Source organism: Stegastes partitus, unplaced genomic scaffold (assembly GCF_000690725.1).
Source record: "Stegastes partitus isolate 25-593 unplaced genomic scaffold, Stegastes_partitus-1.0.2 Scaffold242, whole genome shotgun sequence".
Taxonomy (NCBI): Eukaryota; Metazoa; Chordata; class Actinopteri; family Pomacentridae; genus Stegastes; species Stegastes partitus.
Window position 1 is genome coordinate 168493 of NW_007577973.1, and position 15683 is coordinate 184175.

At 42.7% G+C, this 15683-nt stretch overlaps 1 protein-coding gene across 1 annotated transcript in view; it reads left to right on the forward strand.

The window, feature by feature from the left end:
* The window catches only part of LOC103357241 (glutamate receptor 3), an 85435-nt gene that overhangs the window by 47183 nt on the left and 22569 nt on the right, over positions 1-15683 (forward strand). The window contains exons 5-8 of the mRNA XM_008281700.1: positions 10960-11013; positions 12018-12179; positions 13369-13536; positions 13917-14021. Coding sequence (XP_008279922.1) covers positions 10960-11013; positions 12018-12179; positions 13369-13536; positions 13917-14021 — 489 coding nt within the window. The remainder of the gene's footprint in view (positions 1-10959; positions 11014-12017; positions 12180-13368; positions 13537-13916; positions 14022-15683) is intronic.

Here is a 15683-nt window from a genome sequence, read left to right on the forward strand (position 1 = left end):
ATAAAGCCTTTGCAGCAGCTAACCTTCAAAGCAGCAGTGTGCTGAGTTTTGCCCCTTGTTTCAGTGACAACCTCAGCGTGGGATTTTTTCTTTTTTTTTTCTTTTTCCGTTGCAGCTAATTGAAATAATCTGGCCAGCGCTGCCAATATGGATGAGTCATAGGCATTCAGGGAAGCTGCTGGACTTCACTCTGCAGCTGCCCCCTATTGGGCCATACCATTATACGCTGAAACAGGAATGGACCGGCTCCCATGAGGGCAATCACACCAAAAATGGCACCCGCTGTCAGCTATGTGGGAACCCGCTGCTTCTACCTGCTGTTGTAGTTCTATTAACCAATGATTGTAGACAGATAGAGTTTCATCTGTTATGGACTGGTGAGATGGTTTGAACAGAACCTGTGTGCCCTGGCCGGTGTCTGCGAGGCGTAATGTCGACATGTCGCCTCAATCCGTCAAGGTCACTGCCTGCTGAGAGAGGATCATGAGGCCGGGCAGATCCAGCTAGCTGATTGCTGGGGGAAATGGGAATCAGCTCAGTGGCTTAGTTTTATGATTTCAGTCTGAGTAATCCCACTGCAGAATGAATGTCTTTATATCAGGCAATGAAGTTCATGGAGTGTGGCGTTATCTTGACTAGGTGAGCGTCGAGCTTGCACAATTTGGAACAATTGTTGCACAGAGAGAAAAGCCTCGGTGCGGCTCTTCATTTGCACCACTTTTGATCTGCCTGTGCTTTGGTCCTGATGGGCTGTTGGGGCCAGTTTGCTGAATTGTCGCAGTTTTTCAGTGTTTCTGAAATCTTCCTAAATGGCTAAAACAACATAAAGGGGCAACAAATTTACCCAAGTACTAAAATTAAGTAAAACGTAGAACTATTTCTATTTTATGCTTCTTTATACTTAGATTTCAGAGGGAAGGGTTTGCTGTTTAGTCAGTAACATTTATTCGACTATATGTTTACTTGTTTTCCGTACAAATGAACCGTGAAATTAGTTGTACTTGGAGCTACGTTTAATCTCCAAATGCTGCTCACATGTTCATGCATCAGAAATAATTAAAATATTATACACCCTAAAATGACTTATTCTGCACAATGAGTACTTCTGACATAGATACTTGAGCAGAGTATATTTTGCTAGGAAGAACACTTTATTATATATTATATGGTGTTGGTAAGGTTGCAAGGTCGCTGGTTCACATCCCGGTGGGGGCAGCGGGATCTTTCTGCGTGGACTTTGCATGTTCTCCTCGTGCAGCGTGGGTTCTCTCCGGGTTCTCTGGCTTCCTCCCACACAGTCCAAAAACATGTTGAGGTTAATTGGTGATTCTAAATTGTGTGAATGTGAGTGTGCTTGGTTGTCTGTCTCTAAGTGTAGCCCTGTGATAGACTGGCGACCTGTCCAGGGTGTCCCCTGCCTTCACCCTGAGTCAGCTGGGATAGACTCCAGCCCCCCGTGACCCTAGTGAGGATTAAGCGGTGTATAGATAATGTATGGATGGATAGTTTTGGTAATCTGTGCTATTACTGTCTTTACTTGAGGATGGCATACTTTACTCCTTTTTTTTGTTTGTTTGTTTTTTACTATCACTAAATCCTGTTTGATTAAATCCATTCATGGCCTCAGCCGGGATTCAGATCCTTCTCTGCTTAATGAAAGTCCTTCATCTAAACCACTGCACCACCACATTCTGTGTTTTGAGTTTTTTAAACAGTCTCACCTGATGTGGGTGAAAAGACCTGTGACTGGCTAAAATCTTCCCATTGTTGTGTTTATGACACTTGATAGTGAAGGCATAAGGAGGTGCAGCGGTCCAGTTTCCTTCCAGACCACTTAAATTACAATATGCTGAAGAAATGCTGCCTACCGCAGCTTTAAGTTTATGAAAATTCTCAGATATAGAAATCTTGTCGGGATCAATATATTTGAGAATTCAAACACTTTGATACATAAAAAAATAATAAATTCTAAACTCCAAAGATACTTGTGGTTTGATGAAACACAATGCAAAGCCGTGTGTGAAGCAGATCTCCTCCGACAGTCAAACATCTCCGTTTGCACAGTTACAGTACGTTCAGGTTCCATTAGCTGTATGGTAGTTGTGCCATTAGCCGTAGAAACAGACAGGTTTATTGGTCCTCTGGAACAGAAGAGACTTTGTGTGCTATGTGAATTTCTAAAAGTCCATTCATGCAGTGTATTTCTCATTATATGATACTAGGTTATCGAGGAAAGTGATTTTAATTATTGATTAGTTCTTTTGGAAAACTATCTGATTGTATGAAATCCTTCATCTGCATCTTTCAGCAGCGAGGCCGTTCTGAGTGGTGTTTATAGGACATAAAGAGGCATAAAGACTAAATATAGGACAAACGAATGGCAGTGTAACATATAAACAGGATAATGATACAGAAAACCTTTGCACATAAGAAGCTGCAGCAAATATTGAACATTTCCCCATGATTAAAGGACAACGATTAAAGGATTATTAAAGTGGCTGCTCGTCAATTTTTCTAGCAGCCTAATCAATTAATGGACGAGTTTTTCACTTCTTATCCCAACTCCTTTCAACGGATGAAGGGTTCATCAGACACACACAAGAAACCCTGAATGTGCCTCTCCTCGTGTGAAAGCACACCCGGCTAAATGTCGCTTTTATGTGGCTTCATTTTTCATTTGACATGATGTAAAAACACGGTAAGAGAAGGATTTGCATACTGCTGCATCAGGCCGAGTTTTGTTTACCCGTATAAGAGCAGAGCGAGCCTCCCGACAAATTTGTTCTGGGATGCTGAGGAGAACGCTACACCCGGGCCATTATCATTTTATGCTGTAACAACCACTCAGGATTTATCGCCTATAGGACTTCTCCATCAATACTGCACTGCAGATAAATTAACCCTATGGCAGTCCTTCCCTTATGACAAAAATGGGAGCGCCTCTGCCAGCTCCACTCTCTCAGACATATCCAATCAATTTATTTCATTGAATCATCTCGGCTCATGATATTAGACGCTGGCAAAAATATTTGCGGCATTAAAGAAGGCCTGTAAACAAGAGATACGATCGAGTGCAAGTGATCTTTTTCACGTCGCCGCTGCTTGTCATCATCACGGTTTTTAATAGTGTCTACATGTATTCTGGACTCTGAGTGTACGTGGGTGCACTTGATCCAATATATATATATATATGTTGTCATGTCTAATCGGATCCATCTACGAGATTGCTCATATCTATCTTTATGCTCCTCGCTGGCCCTGTTTCCTCCCAGGATTTCTATGCTGGAGTCTGCTCAGAGGCAACAACCTGCTCATCACTAGTGTAAAGAAAGGCAGGCAACAAAAAAAAAAGAAAAGAAAGGAAAAGAAAAGGAAAGGAGAGAAAAGAACGGCGTCTGGGACAGGCCCAGGGCAAGCAAGCTGTTCAAAGACAGGCAGGCAATGAGCGCTCTGCCAGCCGCAAAGCTGCATTTTCATACAGGGAGGAGAAAAAAACAATAAGAAGTGAAAAGAGGAGAGAAGAAAAAAAAGAGAGAGGTGCATCTGGGGATTTGTTAGAACAACATTCTGCCGCCTGTAGAGGCATTAAGGGTGGCCATATTGCCTCCCCATGGAGAATTGAAGATTGTCCGTATCCTTCTTTCTGCTCTTGAATGGGGAAGTCTGAGAAAATCCACAGTTGGATGTATTATAGAATCCGAAATCTTTGTGCGATATCAAATTTAAGAAAGGGAAGGAAATCTGACCACGGGAGATAAGAAGTCGTGGGAGAGAGGGAGAGAATGGACCACAGATTGCCAGCGGCAGATAAAAAAAAAAAAAAAGAATGTCAGCAATAAAAAGAAGGTCCTCAATCAATGTTGTCGGATGACACAGTGAGAAAGGATGGAAGCAGTATCAGCATTCTGTAAACATACTGGCAAACGCAGACGTAACGAAAGGTATTAGAACGGGAATGAAATCTAAGTAAATGTACTCGGGTGTTTTTCCCAGAGTCACAGCACAAAAAATCTCCCACATAAAATCCTCTCAGGCATTCAAAGGTCCTTGATTACTTTGACTGTTTTCAAGAAACACCACTTGGCATGTCTTTTAATTTGCTCTAAAAGATAGAGAGGGGGAAAAAACGGGAAGAAAGCGAGCTAATGTCTCTACTTATCTGAAAGGCACTTCTGATCTCAACATCAGCTTACTGCCCCAGGTTGCTGAAGAGGAATGCAGCCGAATCCTTCCCATAAAGCCGGGGATACGTGGCGCTTTCAAATCCCTGCCACCAACCTTGGCTGTTGAGGGCCCCCGTTACTAACCGCGATTACAGAATTAAATGGGATTAAAGTGTTATCATTAGGGTAGAGAATGTGACCTGCTGACTCAGTGACTGAATGAGAGGCTGAGGCCGGTGAGCTGCGACTGTGAGATTTTAATTTTTTATTATATTTTTTTTTACATGTTGTTATAACTTTATAAGAATACAGTGTGTAGTAAAGGTAGCGTACAGCCCTTTTCACCTTATCAGTCACGCAAAATTACCCCGATCGTTTTCAGTGAAAACAGGGCAGGCCGTCTTAGCATTTCAAAGTTCTGGCACGCAAACGCGAGGGCGTCTCAGCTGCAGTGTCAGAGAGAGATCCCTTCCTCCCGAGGTATCGAGTCTCAAATTGTTCTCGTATCTCAGAGCAATGATAGACATAATCATCCGAATATGAGTCAGGTGTTTCGAAAATGTTCCCGCATTTGGGGGAAGGCCAGCGCTTGTGCTCTCTTCGGGGGCATATATCACGGCTGCCAAGAAAAGTAGCTCAGCCACTGCTGGATGTTAATTAGGGACCGCTTCACCGAAAGCACTTCTGCAAGAGCCTTGAAGTAAAAATGGAGGCTGAAGAAGAGGAAAGTCCTTTTGCATCAAAGCAGAGCTCAAATGTACTTTATTGTCTTGTTTCATGTGAAGTGAGGCGCTCTGGTATCTCTGCAGCCACAAAATGAGACGTGGCTAGCTGCCTGATTAATGATGAAATTGTGATTTGCTTCTAAGGGTTTTAGTCAGGGTGCAATTTGTATCTACAACCTCAATATCGTGCCCAATTATCCTCAAAATCCTGAAGTCAAGGGCAGGATCAATGCAGTCATATTTACATCTTAGAAGTTGTGCGAGGTGTGTCAGAAAAGTTCCAGGACTGGTGTCACGAAAGATTTATTTCTAACTACGAACTACGAGTTTTCCCCTTCAGACGATCAAGCAGCACGTCTACAAAGAGATCCTACAGTGTTTGATTCGTTCAGTGCGAGAGAAGAGTTGTGGCAGGACAAGTCGTGGCTGCTTCACCATGACAACCTGCTCATGATGCCCTGAGCATCAGACAGTTCCTGGCTGAGAAGAACATCACTGTGCTGGAGCAACCTCCCTACTCTCCCCACCTGGCACCGTGGGATTTTTTCCTCTTCCCCAAGCTCAAGGGGGTCATCAAGGGGACCAGTTTGGAAGACGTGGACGACATCAAGATGGCTGTGATGACAGAGATGCAGAGGATCCTGGAAGAATCCTTCCAGGAGTGCATGGCGGTGTAGCAGAGAAGACTGGGGACGAGCGTTAGACTCCAGAGGTTTTACTTCGAAGGGGAAATCTTGTAGTTTATAGGTTGGGTTTGAAATATATCTTTTCTAACACCAGTCCTGGAACTTTTCTGACACACCTCATATTAACATTTTGTGAGCTTTCCAGACTGTAAAAGGACATTTGTTGAGTTTTACCTTTCTGCATTTGCAAAATGTTGAGTGAACTGTCGCTCTGTGATATATTCAAAATCTAAAAATATGGCACATTTTTTTTACAAGTTGTCACACATTACTTTACAGTGCGCATCATTTCCATCCCTGAACCAAGGAACCAACTGACCAACAGCTCACACAGATGTTGATTAGATTAGAGTCAGAATTCCTCAGTTATCAGCATCTTGATCACCAAATAAACAGCAGCATTTCAATCTCTAATATTAAAATGTTGGCCAACTAAGCAGCCAAGAGGGAGACTGAAAACTGCCAAACACACCAGCTTAGCTTTAATTGTAAGCAGCTTACCGGCAGCGATATTCGATTTAGACAATACACTCGGCACAGTAACGCGGCTATTGTATAACTAAAAGTGAGCAAATAGATCAATAAGTGTTCATCGGCTGCTGTTTCATGTCATGTCTACCTGCTCCTGATTATGGCTTTTAAAGGAAAACTGAAGATTGCTTCAGTCTTAATATGGATTGAATTATTTGTCAGCACAAACGGCGCTGAGCGTACTTTTATATTCATGGTGGTTTTCATTATAATCGACGAAAGTTCTAATTAGTTTAGCGCATTGAAAAGTAAAGTAGTTCTGTTTAATCGATGCCATATTCTTTTGTGGCGCGCAACAAATAAAACAGTTTGTTGTCCCCTTTGGTAGAAGCATTGACACTTATGGAGAAAGTACGACTGGGCTGCTTTCTGGACGTTTTTTCTCGATAAACACGGGTTTTTAGCTGCACCGGTTAGCGTCGCAATCGATAGCTGGCTAATGGAAGAGTTGACTGACAGAAAATTCAAAGCAAATTTGAGATTGTTTTTTGTAATTTATCAAAGAAAAACAGTCAAAAACCAAAGTGATTGTTTTCAGCTTCTTAAATCAGATGCTTTTTTTATTATTATTATTATTCCTGTCTTGTTTCATTGTAAATATAATATCTTTGCTGTGTGAAGTATTGGGTGGACAAGAGAAGCCAATCACGGGCTTTGATTTATTGTTTTTGTTCTAACTTAAAAGAAAAATCTGTCATTTCATTTTCAAAGAAATTCAACCAGCGAACACAATATGAAGATAATAATTAGATGAAGCCGTAATCCAAACAAAGACAAGTTTACCAGTTTTGTTTGGAGTCGCTGCGTTTCGGTGGCTGAGTTTTCATAGTTCAGATGGAGGCTAAAAATAATTGCATCATTATTTGTTCGTCTTTTATATGCCTCGGTGAACGGTATGATATTTACAAACTCTGGGGAACCTATCATTTCCAGTCTGCCTCTTACTGTGTTGTGGCAAAACTGTGCAGTAGAAAGGTCAAACTTGGAGGAAAAACGTTTATTAAAAATGTGTAGCTGTAGTTTTACATTTAGGGCTCTCTGTCTTGCTGGGGCCGAGGCTGGACGAGGGTGAAGCCAAGGTCGTCCTAGTTGTCTGTCCCCATCAGGCTTTCAAGAAAAACCCCAGTCTGCAAAGTGCAGCCTCTTCTTCAGGCTGCAGAACAAAAGGTGGTGGAGCCAGCTGGTGGATCGATGCGCAAGAGGTACACTGTATGAAAAACAGGAACTGCACTATTGAAGGGGTAAACACATTTCTTCTCCTCACTGTCACCGCGAAACAGAATAATTGGTTAGTGGGCTCGTGTTTGTATGGATGTGCTCGACAGACGATCAGCAGCAACAGAAATGGCTCGGTGCAGAACGGGAGGGTGAGGACGACGCTAGACAGCTGGATACATACTTTATTCATCCCCCTTGGGGAAATTCAAGGTATCCAGGAGGTCCAATGATGCAAAAATCATGCATGATTTCAGTCAATTTGAAGCTGAAAATGGTGTTTTAGTCAACCGCGCTTTATTCAGTTTATTTTTAGGAGTGAAATGTGAAAATGTTTAGCGTGGATTAACAAACGGGCGTAGGCAGGATGAAGAGCTACCTCTGACTAAAGTGAAGCAACAAAACATCGACCAACACCTCCGAAGCTCACTAATTAATACACTGTAAGTCATTTGTGAAAACTGTCCACAGACTGTTGGTAGGTGGATTTTCTTTAACCTGGAAAAGAACATTTTTCTCCAGTTTAATACTGAACTGAGCGACTCATGTTTAGACTCTAATCTTACCTCTTAGGCAGTCGACTACACTGTATGTTTGCTTGATTCACTATATTTATATTGAAATGAATTAATTAAATGCATGACCTGCACAACATTTAACTTACACTGTAAAAATGTATGTATATATTTTATAGATTTTTAAAAATATTTTTTACTTTTCTATATATTTTTGTAGTGCACAAAAATATATAGAAAATTATAAAAATAGACAGAATACATAACAAAATAACATTAAAAACCAGAATCTGTAAATAATGATAGCATTTAAATTATTATTTATTATTATTTTATTTATTTATTTATTTATTTTTTTATTAATTATTTTTTATTTATTTTTAAAATATAAAAAGACTGTTGAAACACATTTGCAAATTTATCAGAATTTAACCAATATTACCCTTTTTGCTTAAAAAATGTGTATTTAGGTTAAATATGTTTCTAAAACCAGATACAATTAGTGATTTTTAACACAAAAAAACAGATTTGTTTGGTAAATATCTTGTGTAATGTTCTATACTTAACATATATATTATTGTGTAATTATCCATGCTTAATATATATTATTATTACAGCTAATGTCATTGTTTTTACACCTTCATTAAACATTAAATGTTGTCAAAAGGCTAAAAAAATATATTTTAGGAATGTAAAATAATTGTATTTTTATTATGTAAAATTATTATATTCCTATGAGATAGTTACTGTATAATAAATTGCAGTACTTTTTTGGTACCCAGCTGCCAAAATCTAAAAAAGAATTTAAAAAAAGTAAATAAATAATCAGTATTCTTTGTTGTTGTTGTTTAAAGTGTATTTAGTCACCTTTGGGGATCAGACATCTTTTACACAAACAAGACACCACATAATAAAGAGCCCGAGGTGTTGGTAGTTGTGTCACATCCCGACTCCAAGCTTGTAGACGAGATGTGCCATTGATTTTTTTTTTTGTCACTTTGAAAAGAGAAAGCAAACAAATACAAAGCTTTTCCATAACAGCTGTTTATTCATCTACACAAATAAACCAACGTTTATTTTCCCCTCTCTAATCTGGCCAAATATTGTTTTTGATAATACTGTGTTATTACTCACGTAAATTGGATTTTAAAAGGAAATTTAGCAAAGAATGATTTCTTATGAATACCATTTAAATATAGTCATCACCATCTGCGGGTTTAATGGAGAGAGGGCATTCAGCGGCGCGTCACGACGAGCAACAATGAAATCCGTCCGTCTCAACCGGAGCCAGGTCTTGCCGTCTGCCTAATTAAAGAGTTTGGGGGTGAAAGGTTTGCGTGTTCTGGCCGGAGGTACCGTACATCTCTGTGTCATCGGTGTCTCGCCGCGCTTCATCCCAAGGTTGCCGCTTGTAGCCGTTGCCAGGCCGGCTGTGAGCTGCAGGCTGCAGGCAGGTGGTGAGGTCTTTTCTCTGCCCGGCTCCAGGGCAGGTGTGAGGAGGCTTTGAGCCAGAGTCAAGGTTAGCACGCGGTGAAGGAGCGCAGAGCTGCAGGGGTTTGTTTAAGAAAATGCAGCAGTGCTTAAAGTCCAAATAGGAAGGGAAGGAAAAAAGAAAAGGCTACTTGTGAGCCTGTACTGTGATCTGTCTAGTTCTGATATCACTGCAGTAAAAAGCGTTGCAGAGATTTCTTTTCACAACGCTTTCTGTCACTTACTCATTAGAGTCCGCATTGATGGATTCTAAAAGCCAACTCCTGCTATGTCTGCATTATAATCAGCTCATTTCCTCTTTGTTTCTATTTCACTTTCTTGGTTTGTTCCCTTCTGTCTGACGTCCTGCAGCGTTGGAGGTTTAAAGCCTTAATGATGGGGGAGCTGTCAGAGAACGCTGACCCGCCCAGCTGAGCTGGAGAGCATGAGTGAAAGGCTTTGAGTGTTTGTGCAACCCTCTCTGTGGAAAAAAATACCAACAACTTCTACTACCCCCTTCATGGACAACCTTCAGACTTCCATAAGTGGTTTATTTAATTTTTGAGTCAATCCAAGCGAAGATGATTGTTTCATTGTTTTGGAGCTACTTGCACACCGAGCACCCAGGTCAGATGAAATTAGCATAGCTAACAAAACCCTGTAATTGTAGTTAAAATGGGTGAAACTGAAAATGCTCTTCAAAGATTTTCTGCACCCTGAGATGTGAAGATACACGAGTGCTTTTCATCACTCTCTCCTACTCAGCGGGAACGTCGTAAACGATCCGCAGTAACAAATATCCAGCGTGCCCGGCCTAACACGCACACACACACAAACAGATGATAAACTGACAGTTTGTTTTTGTGACAGAGCCAGAGCCAGAACATGTGCAAACATGCTGATTTTGCTGTAAACTTGTGTTGCTGTGTTTGTAGAAGGCAGATGAAAACCGAGACATGCTTGACAGGTTTCTGTATGGCAGCCACTCAGAAGTCCATCCGCAACAGACTGCAAAACTCATAAATAACAGACCTCACGAGGCCCAGTCGAAAACCCTGTCCAGCATGTAATGCACAGAAAGCCAGGTCAATTTAGAGTTTCGCTATCTGATTTATCTGCAGGCGCGGAACAAAAGGAAGAAGAAAATCTACAATAAAAAGGCAGCATATGGTTAGTGCCACAGTGATGGAATGGCTTCGAACACCACTTACTATTTTCAGACAAGCTGCGTGGGTTGAAACATGCTGTTATGCTCCAAAGGTGTGATGTTTTTTTCAAAAGCTGAGAGAGATCTACATCTTACTGTCTCACTGTAAATTCCTTTGAAATATTTTCCTTTCTTTTTTCCCCCCCAACTTCTGCCTTCTGTCCAGCACTTGCTGAGGACTCACATGCCTGAATGACTTCAAAGTGAGCAGAGTATTCAAGGATGTTCCACGTTGTTCCTGTTTCTCTCTCATTATCCATTCCAGCTTAATGAACACTTTCTCTAACTGGCTTCTTGTTATTCCATAAAGAGGACTCCGCTTTGTTTCAAATTCGGCGGCGTCCCGCGCGCTCGCAGGACATGGATGCATTTTACAGAGACCGTTGTTGCCACTTAGCTCTTAGCTCTCATCTCATGGGTGGTTTACTGTATGTTTTTCTCCCTTAGGTTGTGACCCTGGGGAAGAACAGCCGTGGTTACCACTACATTCTGGCCAATCTGGTGAGTAATGACCGTGCTGCTCCCCTGGGTGCAAGTGGGACCTGCTTTTTTTTTTTTGTTGTTGTTGCATGTGATGAAACAGCCGTGAGCACAAATGTGTGTGCACAATCAGTGGGGTTTTGGCTTTTGTATGAAATCTGGAAGGGAAAAAGAAAAAGCTCTATACATGACTTGTTCTGCTTTCTAAATCACAATCTCTCAGTCATACTAGGTTGCATATTTACTGAAATGAACATACACATATTTGAGTATAAATGAGTGTCCTACGCAATAAAATAAACAGCATTTAACCTTTTTTAAACTCTCTTTGGAGGGCAGCCATCTTTTCCCACACTCGAGGGAAGGAAACATTCGTTTAGCCTTGATATTAGCATGAGAGTTTTAAAGCGAAGGCCGGCCCCGCTCTCACTCACTGGCTGATCTCCTGCTGCTGTTTCCCCCCCAACACAACTTTAGAAGATGTGATTATGCAGCAGTCAGACACATGTCCTTGCACACCATGACACAATGCTGCACTTAAAAAACAGCAATTTGACCATAAAGAGAAATAGCTGTCATGGCTCTAGGGTAGAAAAAGGACATTTAAAGGCAGCTAGAACGGAGGTATACGTTTTTTTTTTGCATTACATTTTTTATTTTTTTTTCAAACGTGGCATTTCTGAATGAAAGCACCTGGTTCAAGTAAAACATTTTGTTGTTACATGATATGACACAAACTCCAAAGTATCTGCTGGCTGCTTGTTTATCTGAAAATGAATTCAGGTTACACCACAAAGAGAAACATTTGCTTCGGCGTAATGGCAAACACATGCTGCTTTTCTGATACAGCATAGGATTCTTAATAAAATGCACCTTGCGCACTGCCAGACTTGCTGCTAATATTTTTCTGGTGCTTTGCCCTAGGTTATATTAAAACACCTCAAAGAAAAGCCAAGTTACATGTGTCTCCTCTTCCTCCTCCTATACCCCCCTTCTTTTTTCCCCCTTTTTTTGTCTCATGTCAGGGATTTTCTAATGTGAGCCTGGACAAAGTCTTCGCTGGGGGAGCCAACATTTCAGGGTTTCAGATAGTCAACCCTGAGAACCCGATTGTGCAGCAGTTTATGCAGCGCTGGGAGCGACTAGATGAAAGAGAATTCCCAGAAGCCCGAAACACTCCTCTGAAGGTACTGTGCTTGCAAGGCCTTTCATTGTGCGTGCCGAGAACAACGCCCATCCCTTCTGAAGTGCTCTTCTTCTCCTCCTCTCATCCCCAGTTTGCTTTTGTCATTCTCCCTCTCCTCCTCCCACCCCTCGCCTCCTCCGTCTTTGCTTTGCATCCCTCCGAGCGATCAATATATCGATAGGCAGTGCAAGCCAAGGTTATATTGCAGCTTCAATTTACATCTAATTAAACAATGATCAAGAAAGAAATGGATTTTGAATGGCATTTAATTAGATTTTGTCATGGTGCAGTGGTCAACAAACAAGTGGCTCAACCCTCAGGGGTGGAAAGGTCACGGAAAGTTGGAGGGGAAGTGCGTGGGAGATAAAATCACACGTTAATTCTCTCGTCTTTTTTTCTCTCCCCGACTTTGCACTTAAAGTTTTGAAAGAGGTTCTGGCCCTTTCTTGGGAAAGTGTTGACTTTTCCTCATCCAGTCTGTCTAATCAAACTAATTTGATCATCAGCAAGGCGTCAGAGTTGGCACACACCCCGCCCACACCGAAAGCACTGAGATGCAACACGTACGAGGTGTGTCAGAAAGGTTCCCAGAATGGTGTCACAAAAGATATGTTTCAAATCCAAACTACAAACTGCAAGTTTTCCCCTTCGAAGTAATCCCAGCATGTCTACATAGAGATCCCGCGGTGTTTGCGTCGTTCAGTGTGCGAGAAGAGGCGAGAGTTGTGGCAGGACAAGTTGTACCTGCTCACAATCCCCTGATTTCTGGCTGAGAAGAACATCACCGTGCTGGAGCAACCTCCCTACTCACCCCACTTGGCTCCGTGTGATTTTTTCCTCTTCCCCAAGCTCAAGGGGGTCATCAAGGGGACCCGTTTAGAAGACGTGGACGACATCAAGATGGCTGTGACGACGGAGCTGCAGAGGATCCCTGAAGAATCCTTCCAGGAGTGCATGGCGGAGTGGCAGAGAAGACTGGGGAAGTGTGTTAGACTCCAGGGGGATTAGTTTGAAGGGAAAACTTGTAGTTTGTAGTGTGGATTTGAAATAACATACCTCGTAAACTGCCCACAGTTTCACCGGGATGGTCTCATCTTACCCACAAAACCTGCAGTCTTATCATATATTTCACCTCTCACAATGTGTTTTCTTTCCCTCACTGTGCGTTCTGCTGTGTTTTTGTTGTTCAGTACACTTCAGCTCTGACCCATGACGCCATCCTGGTGATCGCAGAGGCCTTCAGGTACCTGCGGCGCCAACGTGTGGATGTCTCTCGCCGAGGCAGCGCTGGAGACTGTCTAGCCAATCCAGCCGTACCTTGGAGCCAAGGCATCGACATCGAGAGAGCTCTCAAAACGGTAAGGGGTGGGGGACAGAAAGGAAGAAGAGAGAGAGAGAGAGAGAGTGTGGCGAGTTAAATACTAAAGAAAAGGCTGGAAGAAGTGCGGCAGAGATAGCAAGTGAGAGTGTGATAAAGATGGAAAGTGACAGAGAGAAGGGAAGAGAGCGCAGAGCCATTCTCCTCCCTCTGCCTCCAGATATCTCTGCACAGAGCTCACTCAAATCCAGGCCCTCATTACCATAAAACTACATCTTTTATTAAAGCGTATCCAGTTCATCATTTGATTAACAGACTGCCTGCACTCCAGTAGCTCCGTGGACACGAGCACCTTAATACCGGCTATATATGCAGAGTGATGGCTATTACACTTTCTGCTGTGTCTTGTCTGTCCGTCAGGTCCAAGTGCAGGGTATGACTGGGAACATCCAGTTTGACAACTACGGCCGCAGGACCAATTACACCATAGATGTTTATGAGATGAAAACAGGTGGGCCGAGGAAGGTAAGGCTGCACGGTGACCCCTTTCAGCTCTCATCCATCAACTGTCAAATCCGGACCTGATCAAAAAAAAAACTCCCGGTCTTTATCAAAACGTGGTTGACAGCTGGCACGCGTCACAATCTGCTTGTCAAAATAGTGGAATTCTGCCAACAAGTCATTTTAAATGATTTCTTCATCATGTCTGCTAAGGAGCAAAATTAAATGGACGGCAGCCACATGTTTAGGAATCCCGGAACTTTTGCCTTAAACCTTTTTAGGGCCAAACGTCCATTTGTTAAATCACAGAGGGCTTTTGCAGTCATGTGGGACCGGCGGGGCTGGAAGGACAGCACAGAGCAATGTTGATTGCCCTTCTCTACCTCTGTTAGGTAGCGGCCCTGATGAGCTATGCCAAGCATTACAAGCCCCACAAATCACACACAGCCTGCAATCTGATAGCTGAAACTGTCCTATCAAAAGAATGATAAAAGACTATTTCGTTGCCGGGGGATAGTGCAGATATGATTTTTGGTCCTCTCCTGACAGTAATTACCATTCAAATAACCAATTACTGTAAAGGGGATCCAAGAATTCCTCTGGCTCCTCTTCAAAATGGTAATTCCCAGCGGTACATTCACATTATAACCAGTACCATATGATGACCTCTGGTTTTATTTCATAACCTCACCGAGTTCCAAGAGACAGCTGTGAATTTCTCGTTAGCTGGATAAGTGTGGGCTCATTCTGATATGGTGCGTGATTATTCCGCCTGCCTCCCAGGCCTCTAAAGCCCACACTTCAATTAGCAATGCATAGCCCTCACAGCACATCCAAACAGAGGAGGAGAGAGCAGGGAGAGGGATGGAGAGTGAGTGGGAGAAAGGAGGTCAGCGGGAGAGAGAGAGAGAGAGAGTTTGTGTGAGGGAGCGGGGGAAGATGAGACAAGCCGGGCAGCACTTTGTCAGGACCTGGAGCCCCAGTCACCCCAGTGACAGTTAGAGGATGAAGGTTCTTAGCTGTGGCTGTCACCAGTGATGTATGGGCTGATATCTGTCCCAGCTGCTTGGGGTGAGATCAGGACGTTGCCTCCGGAGCAGCACTCCACGACACGGGTCCCGGCAGCCTCGTCCCCCGAGCAGCTCTCTTCAAATATCAATATCGGACAAGAGCGGGGGAATGAACATTTAAAAGCTTTTTTCTCCCCGGTCTGGCAAGAGCGTGCTAACTACATCCACAACTACAACCGCAGTTTGAGAAGTCTGCTGCCGTCTAGCGCCTCCACTTGGTGCTTAAACTCGGTGCACTGCCGTACACCTGTTTGTCCCAAACACTGAAAGATCTGAGGAAAAAAAAAAAAAAAAAAACGCGGACCAGATGTGAAGGGGAAAATCCTCGCCAGCAACAGTTAGACTATTGGCAACAACATATGCAACACGTTTCATCGTGAGCCAGAGCAGCCATTATTTTAGACGGGCAAACAAACACTTGACATTGGTTTGACTTGAGCATCTGTACAGCAGAATACAGAGCAACTGCAATGGCAGGACTGTGCGGGGAGGAAACTGAGGAGCCACTGGAATATTATGCTAAATTATTAAATGTGTATGCAGTTCACAGGCCCCAATATCAATTATTTACCATAAAACCTGGGAAGCTGAAGGCGCGAAGGATTGAAGTTGTCTG